This window comes from Pseudopipra pipra, chromosome 5, assembly GCF_036250125.1.
Source record: "Pseudopipra pipra isolate bDixPip1 chromosome 5, bDixPip1.hap1, whole genome shotgun sequence".
Taxonomy (NCBI): domain Eukaryota; kingdom Metazoa; phylum Chordata; class Aves; order Passeriformes; family Pipridae; genus Pseudopipra; species Pseudopipra pipra.
In genome coordinates this window covers 50436600-50452616 of record NC_087553.1, presented here as the reverse complement: position 1 = coordinate 50452616, position 16017 = coordinate 50436600, and the positions used below count along the sequence as shown (strand labels likewise).

Here is a 16017-nt window from a genome sequence, read left to right as displayed (position 1 = left end):
CTGCCATTTGACTGACAGGCAATTAAGATGTGCTAACTTGAGCTTGTGGGAACATATCATTAAAATGCCTTATGCAGTACTTCACCACACTAAAACATATATTGCGTCAAGGTTGTGATAAAAGTTTTATTTTATTGATACTACGTGTATATTAAAAATATGGCCAGGTACCATGCAAAATTTTACTTTTATCCACTCAACCTTGTTTTTTATAATCAAAATTTCCACATCTTCCTTTCAGCACCAAGTGTACTTCCAGAGAAAAAGATGTTACATATTATCACATTTTTTCATTTTGTATTCAGAGGATCTCAAGACCACACAAGAGGGTCTTTGGCAAACCACAGAATATTCTGAGTTGGAAGGGACCCACAAAGATCATAAAGTCCAACCCTTAAGTGAATGGCCTCCCAAGGGATCAAACCCACAACCTTGGTGTTACCAGCACCAGGCTCCAACCAACTGAGCTAATCTCAGAGGTCAACTACAGTGTTCCACAATGCTCTGTGTGTGCTTTTTTTGGGAATCTTTAGCTTCAGTAGTGACTCATTGCTCCAGAAAATGCTTTGATATATAAGAACTGAAGTGCTGTGCTTTTCTGTTTCAACAAGTTATTAATTCATTTTTAGCTGATACTCCACATCTAGATAAGAGCTCCACTCCTAACATTCACCTATCTCTCACTCCCTGAATTCTTTCCATAAGAGAACTAGGTATAAATTTATCACCATGGGTGTGACAGCAATCTTCAGATCCTGTAACAGATAAGAAGAGAAGAAATTATTCCTCTCTGACAATTTCGTGGCCAAGTGCTTTCACCTCTTGTATAATATTAAAAAAAAAAAAGAGTTCAAGAGGCTGATTGCTTTTATTTTCTCTTTCTGCTTACTTGTGATAACTGAGGGATGCAGGCCTTAATTTTGCACTTAAATTATATTAAGGTTTTGAGCTGATAAGACTTACTATTTTAAATATGGTCTGTAAAATACATAGCTTAAATGTGAAATTGGTGCAAATTCTGAAGAAATGAATAGGTAATTAACCTGAATTACTTTGACTCTCTGAAAGTCAGACATGTAGTCTAAGCTAAAAGGCTACCATCAAGAGAAAATGAGAGAGGAATGAGCAGGTACAATTGAGAGAATCACAGAAACACAGAATCACAGAATATGTTGAGTTGGAAGGGACCCACAAGTATCATTGAATCCAACTCTTAGCTGCACAGGACCATCCGCAAGAATCACATCATGTGCCTGAGAGTATCATCCAAATGCTTTTTAAACTCTGTCAGGCTTGGTGCTGTGACCACTTCCCTAGGGAGCCTGTTCCAGTGCCCAAACACACTCTGGTGAAAAACCTCCTTCTAATATCTAACCTAAAGCTCCCCTGACACAACTTCAAGCCATTCCCTTGGTTGTGTCATTGATCATCACAGAGAAGAGATCAGTGTCTACCCCCCTTCTTCCCCTCACAAGGAAGTTGTAGACTGCAGTGAAGTCTCCTCTCACTCTCCTCTTCTCCAGGCTGAACAGACCAAGTGACCTGAGCCACTCCTCATACAGCTTCCCCTCAAGGCCTTTCACCATCTTTGTTGCCCTCCTTTGGACACTCTCCACTAGCTTATCGTCTTTCATATATTGTGGTGCCCAAAACTGCACACAATATTCAAGGTGAGGCCTCACCAGTGCAGAGCAGAGCAGGACAATCCCCTCCCTCGACTGGCTGGTGATGCTTTGCCTGATGCTGCCCAGGACACAGTTGGTCCTCCTGGCTGCCAGGGCACTGCTGACTCATATTCAACTTGCCATCAACCAGGACCCCCAGGTCCCTTTCTGAGGCACTGCTTTCCAGCATCTCATTCCACAGCCTTTACATACACCCGGGGTTGCCCTGTCATGGATGCACAATCCAGCATTTTCCCTTGTTGAATTTCATATGGTTGGTGATTGCCCAGTCCTCTAATTTGTCCAGGTCTCTCTGCAGGGTCTCCCTTCCTTCAAGGGAGTCAACAGCTCCTCCCAGTTTTGTGTTGTCTGCAAACTTGCTCAGTATGTCTTCTAGTCCTATGTCCAAGTCATTTATGAAGATGTTGAAGAGCACAAGGCCCAAGATGGAGCCCTGTGGAACCCCACTAGTGACAGGTCACCAGTCTGATGCTAACCCATTCACTATTATCCTCTGTGCTTGACCTGTGAACCGAATTGCTCACCCACTGCATGATTTGTTTATCCAGCTGTGTCCAATAGGATCCTGTGAGAGAAAGTATCAAAAGCTTTACTGAAATCCAAAAGATCACATCAACTGGCTTCCCTTGATCAGCTAGGAGGGTTACCTTGTCATAAAAGGAAATCAGGTTTGATAACAGGACTTTCTTTTTATGAAGCAGTGATGGCTGTGACCAGAAATAAATGTCTAAAATAGCATCACCCTCTGGAGATGCTTTTACCTCCTCTCTTAAGTAACAGGCTGAGCTTTAACGATCAGCTTCAGTTTGACATCTTACTGTTAAATGGCTAAAATTAGGTGGCACAAACCTCATCTTGCCATTATGCATTTTCATCTAATACAGCAAAGTATTTAATAGCAATGCTATACTTAAATGTAAGATAAGTGCCATAAATCTTTCTAAGTGTATTGCTGGATCAGGTCAAGAGTGCTCATTAGTTTGCAGGATTAAATACTGTACGTCTAGTGGTGTTTAGCACTTGAAATTCCTATCAATACCATTGCTCTAATGTGCAGTTACAGCTTCAAAATGTGAGGGCCAGATTTGAAAGGATTTGTTTATCACTTGTCCATGAATCCGACTTTACCGAAGGGAAGTGAAGGTGTAGAAAAAAGAGCTTGCACATCTCACATCTGAATACCGTGCATCTGAAAGTTATTTTCTTTTGTGATCTTGAACAGTCAGGAAAAAGGAGAAGCACAAGGAGACACTGAAGTGGGAATAGATTTAACATAATATTATTAAATTTACTTAGTGATATACTAAGCTTACTTTAGGCATCTATCTTAGATTCAATTAAGAAAATGCAAGTTTAGGAATCCAGATTTCCTTTAAAACCCATGGGAGAGACACTGAAAGTGCCGACGGTAACATCAGCATTAGCTCCTGCAATCTTCAATGTTACCCATTTTGCTATTTAATTGCAACATTAGTGCCTGGTTGTTTCCTGGCAAGGTATAAAGTACACATGGAAAAATAAGATATTGCAGGAACACAGAGCATCTTTTTGAGCCCATTTAACTTCCCTGTAAATTAACAAGAAAACCCTGCTTTCACTGATGTCCAGTGTCGAAGCAACACAAAAATGTTTTTCACACAGTATTTACCATATTTTACAGTACTATTTCACAGCAATCTAGATAAGTGACCTGCATAAACTGTGTTGCAGTTTGAGTATGGAAGGCTAAACTCTATTGGTGTACATGTCACAATGATAAAATAGAAGTGTCTGAACAATGTTATACATTGACTTTGAACAGGGTGAATATAGCAGGTTATCATCCTGTGACAAATATTCAGAAAATTAAATTTTGACTCACTTAGCCACCCAATTTAGTTTCCGAAATGACCTGAAAGAGTAAAATACTTCTCTTGCCTACATTACTGGTTTTTTAGGCCAAAGAGGAGATTTGCTTTAGAAGCTCTGCTCTGACTTTCATTATACTGTTTGACTTATTACAAATCTAGTCAAAACAAAGGAAAGAAAACATTTCAGATTTTGAAGACTCTTACATATTGATTTATTTGCAGCTTATATAAAATATAAAATCTTTTTTTTAAGCCAATACATGGGAGATTCAGATTAGACATTAGAAAAAAATTTTTCACTGTTAGAGTGGTCAGGCTTTGAAATAGGTTTCCCAGGGAGGTGATGGTCACCATCCCTGAGGGTGTTTAAGAGGTGTCTGGAGCTGGTGCTGGGTGATGTGGTTTAGAGGTTACAGTGGTAGTGCTGGGTTGGTGGTGGGACTTGAGGATCTTAAAGGTCTCTTCCAATCTTGATGATTCTATGATTCTATTGGTCAGTTGAATTGGGTTCAGACTGGTACATGCATGCAGCTGGCCAGTCTCACTTCTGTACCTCTCTAGTTTTCTTGTAAGGGTCTATTAGCAATAGAAGAGGTGATGGCACTGGCTTGGTGTAAAAGAATTGTGCTTGAACAAAACTTATATCTTCATATTTCTTGTCCATTTTATGTGGAGAATCCTGTGAAAATAATTTGTTAGATTAGATGACTCAGATCTACTGTTGCTTCATTTGTGGATGTCAGCCTATCACTACGAAGTAAAGTGAAGGATAAGGGCCAGCTAATTGGGTGGGACTTTGACATTCCTCAGAGGCTTCTAATTCCCGTCCTGTTTCAGGAGTCCCTAGAGACCACTCCCAAAGAGCTCTGTCTTCCTATTAGCTCTGCTAATGGGACTGAGACCTGTGTACCACTATGAATGATGAATGCTGGCAGGCTCCTTTGAGGCGGGAGTCTAAAATTCCACATCCTATTCCCTTCCCGCAGACTTCTGTCAGTAGGAACCTGTTCTTATCAATTTGAAAGATGCAACTTTTTCCTGCACTAATGAGAATAATAGTAATAGTGTTGCTATAGCAAACACTACTTAGAATCAGGCAAGCTTAATGAGACTATTTGGGATTATTTCGGATTAAAGGATGTTAAAATTTGATTTTATTTGATTTTTTATCTCTTTAAAATGTTGTCTTCTGGCAAGTAAATAAATAGTTGCAGTTAACTCAGTATACGAGTTCAATTGGCCGAACTAAGCAGCAGAAGTTACCCACAGTAACAGCATGAGAGTATTTCTGAAATACAAGATACTGCACCTTGAGCCAAGATTCAGAGCAGAGGAGCTGAGTGGCAGCACACAATGGCCTCAAGGCCCATGTGTAATGGCCAGGTATTGCTGGCCAAGAAAAATTCTATACTGAGTTCAGTGAAACTGCAATGCTGAAAACATAGGCAGTCACCTGGAGTAAACATTTATCACCTTTCATCTTCAAATTGTTTTAAAGTTATTAATTGGCTCCAGAAGATCCCAGAGACAATTTCCTGCCATCCTCATTTAAAAAATGAGAGCACAGAATTAGAAAAGGTAGTGGCTTTCTATGAGCGGTTAGCAATGAAAAGAAGAAAAATCAGCCTCAAAATGAAGAGGAGTCCTGGTCCTGCATGAACACGACTGATTTTGAAACTATTATTGGAAGTCAGGGTGGTATTGTTATCTTTCCCCAGAAGTGTATTACTGTAATTCTAATGAAACTAATTAATTAATGAACTGGTTAACTAACCTAAGCATGGTTGAAATTAGGACTTTCCTATCCTCTATAGAGTTCACACTTTATATTGCAAAATTGCTTTTGTACATAATCAAAGCTGGCAAAAATGTTACTGAATTTGATCCTACAATTTTCTTTTTCCCTCTACATTTTCCACTATAACTACTTCCTAGTAAAAAAAGTTGTATTTCCTCCAAATCACCTACAATGTACCCAATAATGCACCTTTTCTTGCTATGTAGAAACAAATCCTCAGCTTAGGGTATCACATTTGGGTCAGGTTTGGATGCAGCACAGAGCCATCCCTCTCTGGAACAGTGTGTGCTTTCCAAGTCTGTTCAGATGCGCGTTGTACAACTGTGCCCGAAGGCAAGTGGCAGTGGTTTACATTAGGATCAGAACTGGGCTTGGGACAGTAAGTTCAAGAAGCACTAGAATAACGTTTCTTTCTTTAGCCATCTCCAGGCCCCACCCAGTTTCTCAAAATTGCTGGACTATTTACAAATGTTTAAGAGAACCTCTGTGTTATTAGAAGAATGTTTACACTGACATGCATTTCAGATGCAGGCAGAGCTATACAACCAAGGCCCACCCCAAAGACAAGAGCTGTGCTGTATTATCAAAATATGTACTGGTTCTACTCTCCATTACCATACAAGGCAGCTCTGCATTCCTCCTAGTAACCTTTTATTGCCTCCTAAGTTTTTCAGATCACTGCCAGATTTCTTAAACTTCATGGAACAATTACAGGCTTGATAAATATAAAGCCCAGATTCTGCTTGGCAGTTTCATATGGGAATGTCAAAATGAAGATAAAAATTATTTCAGAAAAGACTATTAAGACCATTTGTATAAACTGCACTGCGAACTAAGGCTCAAAATATCACTGTGACGTTGCTATTACACTCATCTCACATAGGATGTTAGCTGAGGAACAGACTTACCAAGGAATTTAGACAATGTCCCATTGCATTCAGCAGAAGACTGGAATTAGACATCAGATGTTTCTGCTTTGCAGTCAGTCTGCAGTACCCTAAACTATGCCGATTCCTTATGCTTTTAGACAGGAAGAAAGTATTACATAAAAAGGATTCTAAACAACTTATATTGATACTCTCCATGCATTATGATTAAATTAGAGGGGGCTAAGAGTCTGTTTGTTTGGTACTATTAAGAAATTTGTAGAGGAATATTCATTTTAGAGATAATTTCCCCAACATATTAAAAAAAATAATAAAAAAAGAAGCAATGAAATAGATGAAATTCCACAAAAGCAGCTGAAAAGCTTCTGAATGCCCATCATACAGAGAGTTTTAAAGCAAAAAAAGTGCATTGAATTCATGGAATGAGAGAGATGCTGTTTGTATTCTGCCCACAATGTTCTGGCTTCCTACTCTGGAAGGTCATTAAAATGTTTTCTAAGAACTGACAAACTGTTTACTGATTTTGTTCTTACTGATTATTCCTGATTTCTCTCCTAAATACACTACCAAATTTATTCAATAAAAATGCCTCCCAGCTTGTTTCAGCTGGAAATTTAAGCTATGATTTTGGCTTTTTTTCCATTTTTTTTTGATGAATATGTGTCCAACTGAGACAAGGTAAGCCTCAATAGCTTCCACTGAGTCAAATTTCTACACAATCTAACAAAATTATGCCAGTACCTAAAACTTAGCTGTCAGAATCTGTAACTTTTGGGTCCAGAATTTGAAATGTGGTAAAGACTAGTGCCAAAATACCAACATGCTGAACAGTCACTCCACCAAAACACACCAGTAGGAAATGCTCCAAATGCTGAACATGGATTTTTCTGCCTGTTCCGAAGTTTACTAGTGTCATAGAAATGGGTGCAGACCACACTGAAATGCTAGTCAAGGTACTTTTGGAAAGACTCTTCAGAGTGAGTCATGTGTGGATGTGTTTTCCGTGTAGGCGGTCTGTGTGTGTGAGAGAGACAGAGCAGTCTCTTCTCCTGGAACCACAGCCAAACTTGGCAGAGGGATGAAGATCTAATATTAAGTTCCTAAAAGGTCTGAAAAACTTGCAAAACAAGTTTTGTCTATTAATGCTGAACCTCTGCTGAGCCTCAGCCTCTAAAAGGCAAGAGAAATTTCACATGGGCAAATGAGATCTAATGAATTCTCTAACCATGGGAAATGCTTTAGTCAGAGTTTATGGATTAAGCAGCAGAAAAATCTCAGACTGCAGTTTTTGCCTGTATGGAGTCTCTTCTGCCTAGCAAATCTAGATGATGATAGAAGCCATAAATACATTTTTGAATATAGTTTCCCACTTAGATTCTCTGAAGTCTGTAATGGATAAACTGCTGCAGCTTAATATAATACAATTAGATTGTCAATTAATCATAAAATCTCTGGGAGCTAAGCTGCTTTGGCTCAAGTCCCAGGATCCAGCTGCATCTCTGTACTGGGGGCTTTAGACTTAAGTAAAGAAGACACTATGGAGCAATGATCTCAAGTAGAGGGAGAAAGGGCACCTGGTAGGTACTTTTTCAGTGATGTGTGACAGTGAAAACCAGAGCAGGCTATGGGGTACAAAGAACTAAATTACATCTGCTGTTGGAATAAGCAGGTTGGTGACAATGACTTGGTTGGACAAGGCTCTGAGTAACTTGATGTACCCACAAATTTTATCCTGCTTTCAGCAGAGGATCAAACTAGATGACCCCTAGAGGTCTCTTCAATTTAAATCTTTCTGTGATCCTATGAGCCCTCAAATACTGATTTCATAGTTAAAAGATGGGTAATTGATTTTGCTTTTGTGTTGCTTAACTGTTACCAGGGCATGAACATCTGGCCTGGCTCTATCCCTGCGTTTCATTTCTGATTTGATTTCTCAGAATCAGAAGTGAAATTCTTCCAAATCAGATCTGCTTATTAGGAAGTGTCACAAAGTTAACCTCAGACAGCAGACTTCAGCATAGTGCATAAGACCATTATCACACAAAAAACATTTTGCTTTTTCAATTTAGGTGAGGCACATCTATTAATCACCATACAAGTGTAACTGATGACATTTTAGATATATCATAAGCGTACAGCATTAGGAGCATGGATTACTGCTGAATCACAGAATTGATAAGGCTGGAAGGGACCACAGCGAGTTATCTGGTCCAACCTTCCTGTTCAAGCAGGGCCATTGTAGAGCACATGGCACAGGACTGCATCCAGGTGGTTCTTGAGTACCTCCAGCAAGGGAGACTCCACAACCTCTCTGGGCAATCTATTCCAGCGCGTGGTCACCTGCACAGTAAAGAAATTCTTCCTCATATTCAGGTGGAACTTCCTGTGCATCAGTTTCTGTCTGTTGTCTCCAGTCCCATTGTTGGCACCACCCAAAAAAGCCTGGCTTCATCCTATTGTCACCCTTCCTTCAGATAGACAATTATGAGGTCCCTTCTCAGTCATCTCTTCTTGAGGCTGAATAGCCCCAGCTCGCTCAGCCTTTCCTTGTAAGAGAAATGCTCCAGTCTCCTAATTATGTTTGTTGCCCTCCACTGGACCCACTCCAGGAGCTCCACGTCTCTTGTATCAAGGAGCCCAGAACTGGACACAGAACTCCTGATGTGGCCTCACAAGGCCTGAAGAACAACTTTTCCTCACCATCTGTCCCCTGGACATCCTCTTCTCTTTATCTCACAACCTTGGTTATTGCAGCCTGTTTCCTACCTCATGTTCTGATTTCTAACCATAGCAACCAACCAACCTTTTCTTTTTTAGAGTAACTGAACTCTATGTTTTCTACCTTTTATAGTAAGTCAAAATTATTTCAGAGTGTCTCCATGATTCAGCATTATCCCACCTGGATTATTGCACTTTTTCCCCCCTCTATTTTCTTACTCTACTCATGCTCATTCTAAAATACTTCTCTTGTGCCTCCTCCTCTTATCCAAATTCCTGATCACGCTGTTTTCCACTTCTGCACTGTGACCTGAACTTATGGCCCCGTCCTCAGCTTGCTCCTTTCCTAAAGCCTTCAGAAAATCTCTTCTCTTTCAGTCCAAAACTTATTTTCCTGCTGTTTCTCCAGACCCTGTCCTGTGGATGAAGCAGACCATGTGCTGAGTGCAGCACAGACGGCATCTGCTGGGGAACCGAGGAACATCATGTGATTGCTTCCAATAGTACAATTACTACCAACATGAAAAAACAAGTCTTTATTCATGTAAACAACTCATCCAGGGCAACCAATAAATACTCTCGATGCTTTACTGTCACACTAATTTATTTTTAACAAATGAAAAGTTAAATACATGAAGCTTGACTAGTTTCTCATAAACTGGGTGCAAAGGTTTTTTACAACAATGCTGGGCTTAATTTGTAGCAGAAACATTCTCTCCTTTGGTTCTATTTTCACTTGTTCATGGGGAAGGCAATGGGGCAAACTGATCAGTTACATTTTGTTGTGATTGTTCATAGCAAACACCTAACTCAACACTGTTGCTCTGGTGGCAGCACAGTCAATCAGGTACTCCCTGGGTGCTCACCAGAGGCAAAACCTACCTGGGTCAGTTTTTGTGAGTCAGGCAGTGAACACATCTGAGTGAACAGTGAACACATCCACAATCTGAGCCCAGTCTGGCTCATATGGTTTTGGACTGTTATTCCCTAAAGCTCCTTTACCCATCATTTTGTTAATAAAGACATGGAAAAAATGAACATGTTATTTCAGTACTTGATGATCTATAGATGACATGCCTTCTATTTAACACCTACTTCTAGTAGCGCACTCACCTTTATTAAGTGCTATGTTTTGGCCTTATGCTTAATTAATAAACTCAATTTAGTTATTTAGTGAAGGATTGAGCAAAGGCACAGTCAGAAGGCCCTGGGCTATAGACTTTTTAGAGCCTTAGCACTTTGAAGCAACAGAGTACTGGATGCAATACATGAACGTGGGTGATCAGTTACCACCTTTTTAAGTGTAGAGAGGCTCCAACTTTATACCATTAGCAAGCAGCAACTTGCAAGACAAAAATCACCAAATCTACTTCTGTGTGATCCTACTTGCTGCTGATGGCACAGGAATACAATTTTAATGGCGCATTTCAGCCAACATTAAAAATCATTAGTTGCATATGTGTAGCTACAGTCTACATACAACAGATGGCATGAAGGGTGCTTACCTGGAGTTGACACCACAGCTTGATGGCTGGGACATTCTCCCTGAAGGTGTGAGGCAGAATTTAGAGCTGAAACACTTGAGGAGAGCCCTGAATCCAGACTTCCCACTTCAGGAAGCAAATACTTCACTCATCCAGAGACACAAAAGAAGGTGAATAAACCCCCCTGTGTTTCACACCAAAAACTATAATGAAAACAACATTCATGCTCAGTGGAGCTTGGAGGGTATTTGGGGAGCAGTTGGACTGGGTTCCTGTCTGTTGTAGGATAAAACAGGGCATTCCACAATCCTGACACGTGAAGAACTGTGGAGACCCAGCAAAATATTTTCTATTGGCCTCTCACACCCTTTTTCACCTCACAAAAGGATTCCTACATATTGACGTGAATATGTAATCTTCCCTGACAGTGTTTTCCTTGGGCTGGGAAAGGAGACCACATTGGCTCACAGGTCTGCTCTTGTAGAGGTGATTTTTAAGATGGTTTTCCACTGAGATGCCACAAGGTATGGGACGCTACTTTGGTGGCATAGCATGCCCAAGAGCTGAGGACACCCTGCACAAATTATGAATTTCTGCCTTTGAACTGCTTCATACTCATATAAGCTCCCTTCCTCCTGTCCTCTTAGTACAGCCCTTAGAGAGCTTGCTGCTTGTTGAAATGTTGACCCTTTTCTGGATTGCCAATCTCCTCTTCACTAAATTTGGCAGAGGCTGTTGAGCAAAATGGTAACATTCTGCCACTCCCACCTCACCAGTTCTTCTGGGAACAGATGGTCTAGATTGTCCAAGCACCTCAAGTGTGCTAATGGTCATTACTTCAAAGCCAGATAATTTTGCTTGATACCATTAACTGTGTTCTATAAAACTCAAAACCTAGGATTCTGCAAGCAAAGGATAAGTTGCTCAGCTCATTGCTCTTTAGCATGTATTTTAAAAGACACAAACCTCAGACTTCCAGAGGTATAAAACATATATATAAATGCTGCTTAAAGTATGTTTTTCTTTTATTTCTAGCATATGTATAACCTGAGATGCAATCCAAAACTCAGTAAGTGTTACAGGTTATGCCCACCATATATAAATATCTGTTACTAATTCAAAGATGCATTAATTTGGCTTTGTTTTTTTTCCAAGTTTTTGCAAAGCTTTTACCAGTCTCATTTTTTCAGACCCACAGGATAACTATTCTTTAAATAAAGAGATTTTTGTTGTTAAAATGAGTTCTTATAAGATTTTCTTACCAATAAAATTCTACTCTTAAGCAAATAACTTCAATGTTCATAGAGTTCAAAATTTCATCTGCAAAGTATATATTTTTATTACTGAACTCTGTAAAAGCTTCCAGCTTCTATTCTTAGCTCACTAAGATAAATAGATCCAAAGGGACCTCTAATGAAATAGCCAAAAAATACAAGAGAAACAAACTCAACACTTAACTGCCATTTTTTTTATTATGACAGTGACAGAATGAAATCTCCTTAATGCTTGTTTTCAAACTCCAGTATGTTGACAGATCTTTCAGCTAACACAAAAAGTGTTATCTGCAGGAACATAAATTCCTTCCAAGCTCATTATAAAAACAGTTTTGCACTCCTAATCATCTCCTGATCTATTGTGTAGTCACACAGCAGTATCTTTGTCTCCTCTCCATATCACCTGCACATTACACTTGACCTTCCTATGACATGATCCTTTCCAGTTACTGCATGAACAGAAATTAAACTTTGGCTATCCCACAGCAGAAACACCTACATGCATCAGGTTCCAGGGAGGAGAGCCAGAAGGGATCAAGCAAGCAGGATTCTCAAGGAGAGAGCCAAATAAAGCCAGCAAGCAAACATGCTTCAGGAGGGGCATGGAAAAAGTCAGTCCCAGAAGCTGATGGACTATTGAGATGTTTCGTTTGACATCAGTTTCGTTAGCAATTCTATCTTGATGGAATGAGTGAGCCCTGAGGTAGCTCCTGCTCACCCTTGTAAATGAAGGTTACACGATAATAATGTTTAATAAAGAAAACAAGATTTAAATTGAAAATAGTGCCATCAGTGCAAGCAATCACGTTAAGGAGAAAGCTGTTACATGAGGTGGCGAGGGAAGGGTGGGGAAAGGTGCACAACAGCTTTTTGGAGTTCTTTATAAAGGTCAGCTTCATCTTCAAGAATAGATGTTAGTGAGTGGGTGAGGACAGATGTACTCAAGACACATAAACTCCAGTCACTATTAATCCATCCTTATATATAATAATTAAAGAAGACCTTATCTCATCCCCCAAATGGCATTCTCACAGCATGTCCTGTACAGGTTAAGGTACACAACCTGCTACAGGTTAAGTAGCACTTAAATGGAAAAACCTTCTCTTACTGAGACTTCCTGGTTTTCCCGGGTTTAAAACTGCAAAACTGGCAAGAATACAGCCCTGTTGGTATGAGCTGAAATACATATACTTTTTTTGTACATTCCGAGGAACTCTGAGAAAAGCTGTACAGGCTTCCAGAACATGGACATAAAACTTGATTCTTAACTTAGGCAACATATTAAGTATGTATCTCACACCACTTTCTCATTTTTGCAGTACCCAAAGGATCACAATGCACTTTACTTTCTCAGCACCTTAACTCACCTGTGTGAATTAAAAATTTCCCATACAATGTCTCAAAATAGTTTATGTGAACAAAGAATAAATTAACACTGAGTTCTGAGTTGTGTATTTGTTGGAACAAGACCTATAAGCACATCAACAATGTTACACAAGACAGTAAGCACTGTACAGTAACACAGGCCTTAAGTTATTTGAAAATAACATTCAAATCAAAGAAAAGTATGGAAACATTTCCCCTCCTCTTTGCCTCCCCTGAAGGGGATTCAATAAGAACAGAATTAGGAGACAACTTAAGTGAACAACACTAATTTTATTTGTAAATGTTACAATATAGTCACCGTAAAACATAAAAGAGCTGAACATAAGACTTGCACGGCTTTTTTAAAAAAAAATTAGCTATTTTATTATGTTTTTAGGCCAAAGACTCCCCATTCAGTGTTTGGCACAAAGATAACTAAAACGCTTCACTGTAGATCTGTAATTCTTAAGAAAAAGAAATAGCCCACATTTGGTTTATCTAGTAAGCAAAGGTAATACACAGCTGGGAATTTTTTCACTCAAATACTGAAGTCTTTTGGGAAAGGCTTCTTTGTGCTTTGGTTAAGAACTTAAAAATCAAAAGGTTAAGCAGGATCCTTTTGCAGAAATACATTCTTGGAAATGCATACAGTATTGTGTGCCACATCCCTCTGATAGAAGGCACAATTTAGGAAAAGAACATTCATGAAATAAAACAGAAGCCAGTTCAGAAAGGCTAAGAGTGACACACTACTTCTGGTGGATTTTTTTTTTAAATCTAGGCAAGACCTGCTCTTATTTTCTAACACCAACACTCTCCCCCTCCCATAACCTAACTTCAGTATTCATAAAATTAAAACTTTTCCAAGCACGAACAGTTGTAAGAGAGAAACATGAGCCAACAGAGTTTTCTGCTGGTGGAGTTGCTTTCAAAACTAGATGCAAGAGTAGTCACTACCCCTCAAGAACCCATGTGTCAAAAACAAGCAAATGATTACAGGTAAACTTTTTTTCAAGTGTCATTCTCCCTGCATACTTGAGGTCAGGTGAACAAAGCTGTATGTGCCAGTAAAACTGATCATTTTGTCTAAAGTGCTTGATGAAAGCAGGGAAACTATAAAAATGATAAATTAGTGAAACCAGAGGTGTAAGAGTTACATTTATCATACAAACCAGGATAAACTGGAGCATTTTCAAAATTTGTTTCATTAGACAAGATGCAGCAAAAAGATCCTTCACAGTGAAGAGCTCCTTTAAAGTGTATGTAGTTCCTAACGCATTTTTTCTTACATTTCTGGGATGTGAAGTAATTTGAAATAAAACTCAGGAACGGTATTCCAAAAGAGAAAGTATTATTATAGCTGAGAAATGAAGATTACATAGGAAGTTTTAGTAATAAAAAAAAAAAAAAAAAAATCTTTGGGAATTGCTATTTAATACTTTCAATAACTTCAAATGCCCTGATACTATATATTTTACAGTAGAAATTCAAGAGCCTTTGGAACACAGCAATGCTTGGTTGGTTCTGTGCATGTGTTATGACATCATCTTTTTCTTACATTCCACTGAGCAAAAAACCATCCCTTCCACAGGTATGAACTTCTGGTCAATTAGACACTTGCTGCAACAGGAACACAGGAAGCATTCCTGAGTAGCATGCCAGTTGAAGTTGTTGTATGTCACACGCTGAACTTCTGGATCTATAGCATTATGACAGCCTTGGCAGATCTGCTTAGAAATAAAACAACACTTAAATGAAGCATACACATGCTCTCTTCAAGTCCAATAAAGGCTAGAATTCTTAAATGTTTTTGGAAAAGAGGTGTTGAAAGAAGCCTTTTAAAGCTTTAAACCAGCTTTTGGTTTTTTCCTTATTTTTAAAGCAGCATTCTGATTAGAATTCAGTTGAGGACACAAAATAATAAAATGGACATAAGAAATTATTTGCTGTTGGGACTAAACTTAGATAGTTGGGATGGTTAGGATTTCCCAATATCCAAATATTCATAAAAACCTGTTATGTCAAACAGCATAGATCTTTATATATTAACCTATACATCTGAAGAGATTAGTTACAAATCTTCATATGCATTGACAGCTGTACAGCAATGCCCAATAATTAAATGCTATTAGAAAGTCTTGGATGTTATTCATCTTAAAATCTGTTTGGTCATAAATTATCACTCAGATCAAGGAAGTTAATGTTTTAAGAAGAAAAAAAAAGAAGCCTCTCCAAAAGACAATTCCTCATACCTACCTCAGGTGATTATTAACTGCCAGCTAGAGATAACAGTTCTTCTCTCCATTCACTATATAAACACTCTAATGCACATTAGGTCGAACTCTCAACTAGCACCTAGTTAACTGATATGATACGAATGGACCCTCATCTCAGATTAGTTTCCATCATAACCATGAATCAAGAACCACCATTTTGTTCCAAAATTCTGGCTTTATCCTGTCATTCACTCTCCTTTATATCTCATGTTGTCAGAAATACAAAGAAACAAAGTACCTAGACTGCAGTTGCCACTACAGGCTTTTACCAGATCAGCTGAAGTTGACTCCCACCAGTCTCAATAAACCACAGTTGACAAGAACTAAACATTTAGCAGCATCACTTATCTTTACCTACCTTGCCCCTTCTGTTATCAAGTCCTCCTTCACCACTGGCTAAGATCAAGGTATTTTTCTATCAACCTTCTTCCCTTGGCAGTGGCTTTTATTTAAGTTTATAAGCTGACAAAATACTTGCCTGATTTTAAGTTGTGGTTTTTTTGTTTGTTTGGTTTTTTTGGTTGGTTGGGTTTTTTTTTAAACAAAGGGTTTTGAGAAAGATCACTGACTCAAGCCTAAACATACATTCAATTTATACTCTTCAGATATTCCCACACTGGGAAAAAGTAAGAATTTCAAGCTCCATAGACATATGTTCCCTTCCTTCTCAGCACTAAGAT

At 38.9% G+C, this 16017-nt stretch overlaps 1 protein-coding gene across 2 annotated transcripts in view; it reads right to left on the bottom strand.

The window, feature by feature from the left end:
- Positions 1-13429: 13429 nt before the first annotated feature.
- The window catches only part of TES (testin LIM domain protein), a 29381-nt gene continuing 26793 nt past the window's right edge, over positions 13430-16017 (bottom strand). For both annotated transcript variants that reach the window (XM_064656032.1, XM_064656033.1), the window contains exon 7: positions 13430-14788. In XM_064656032.1, coding sequence (XP_064512102.1) covers positions 14597-14788 — 192 coding nt within the window. In that variant the 3' untranslated portion in view covers positions 13430-14596. The remainder of the gene's footprint in view (positions 14789-16017) is intronic.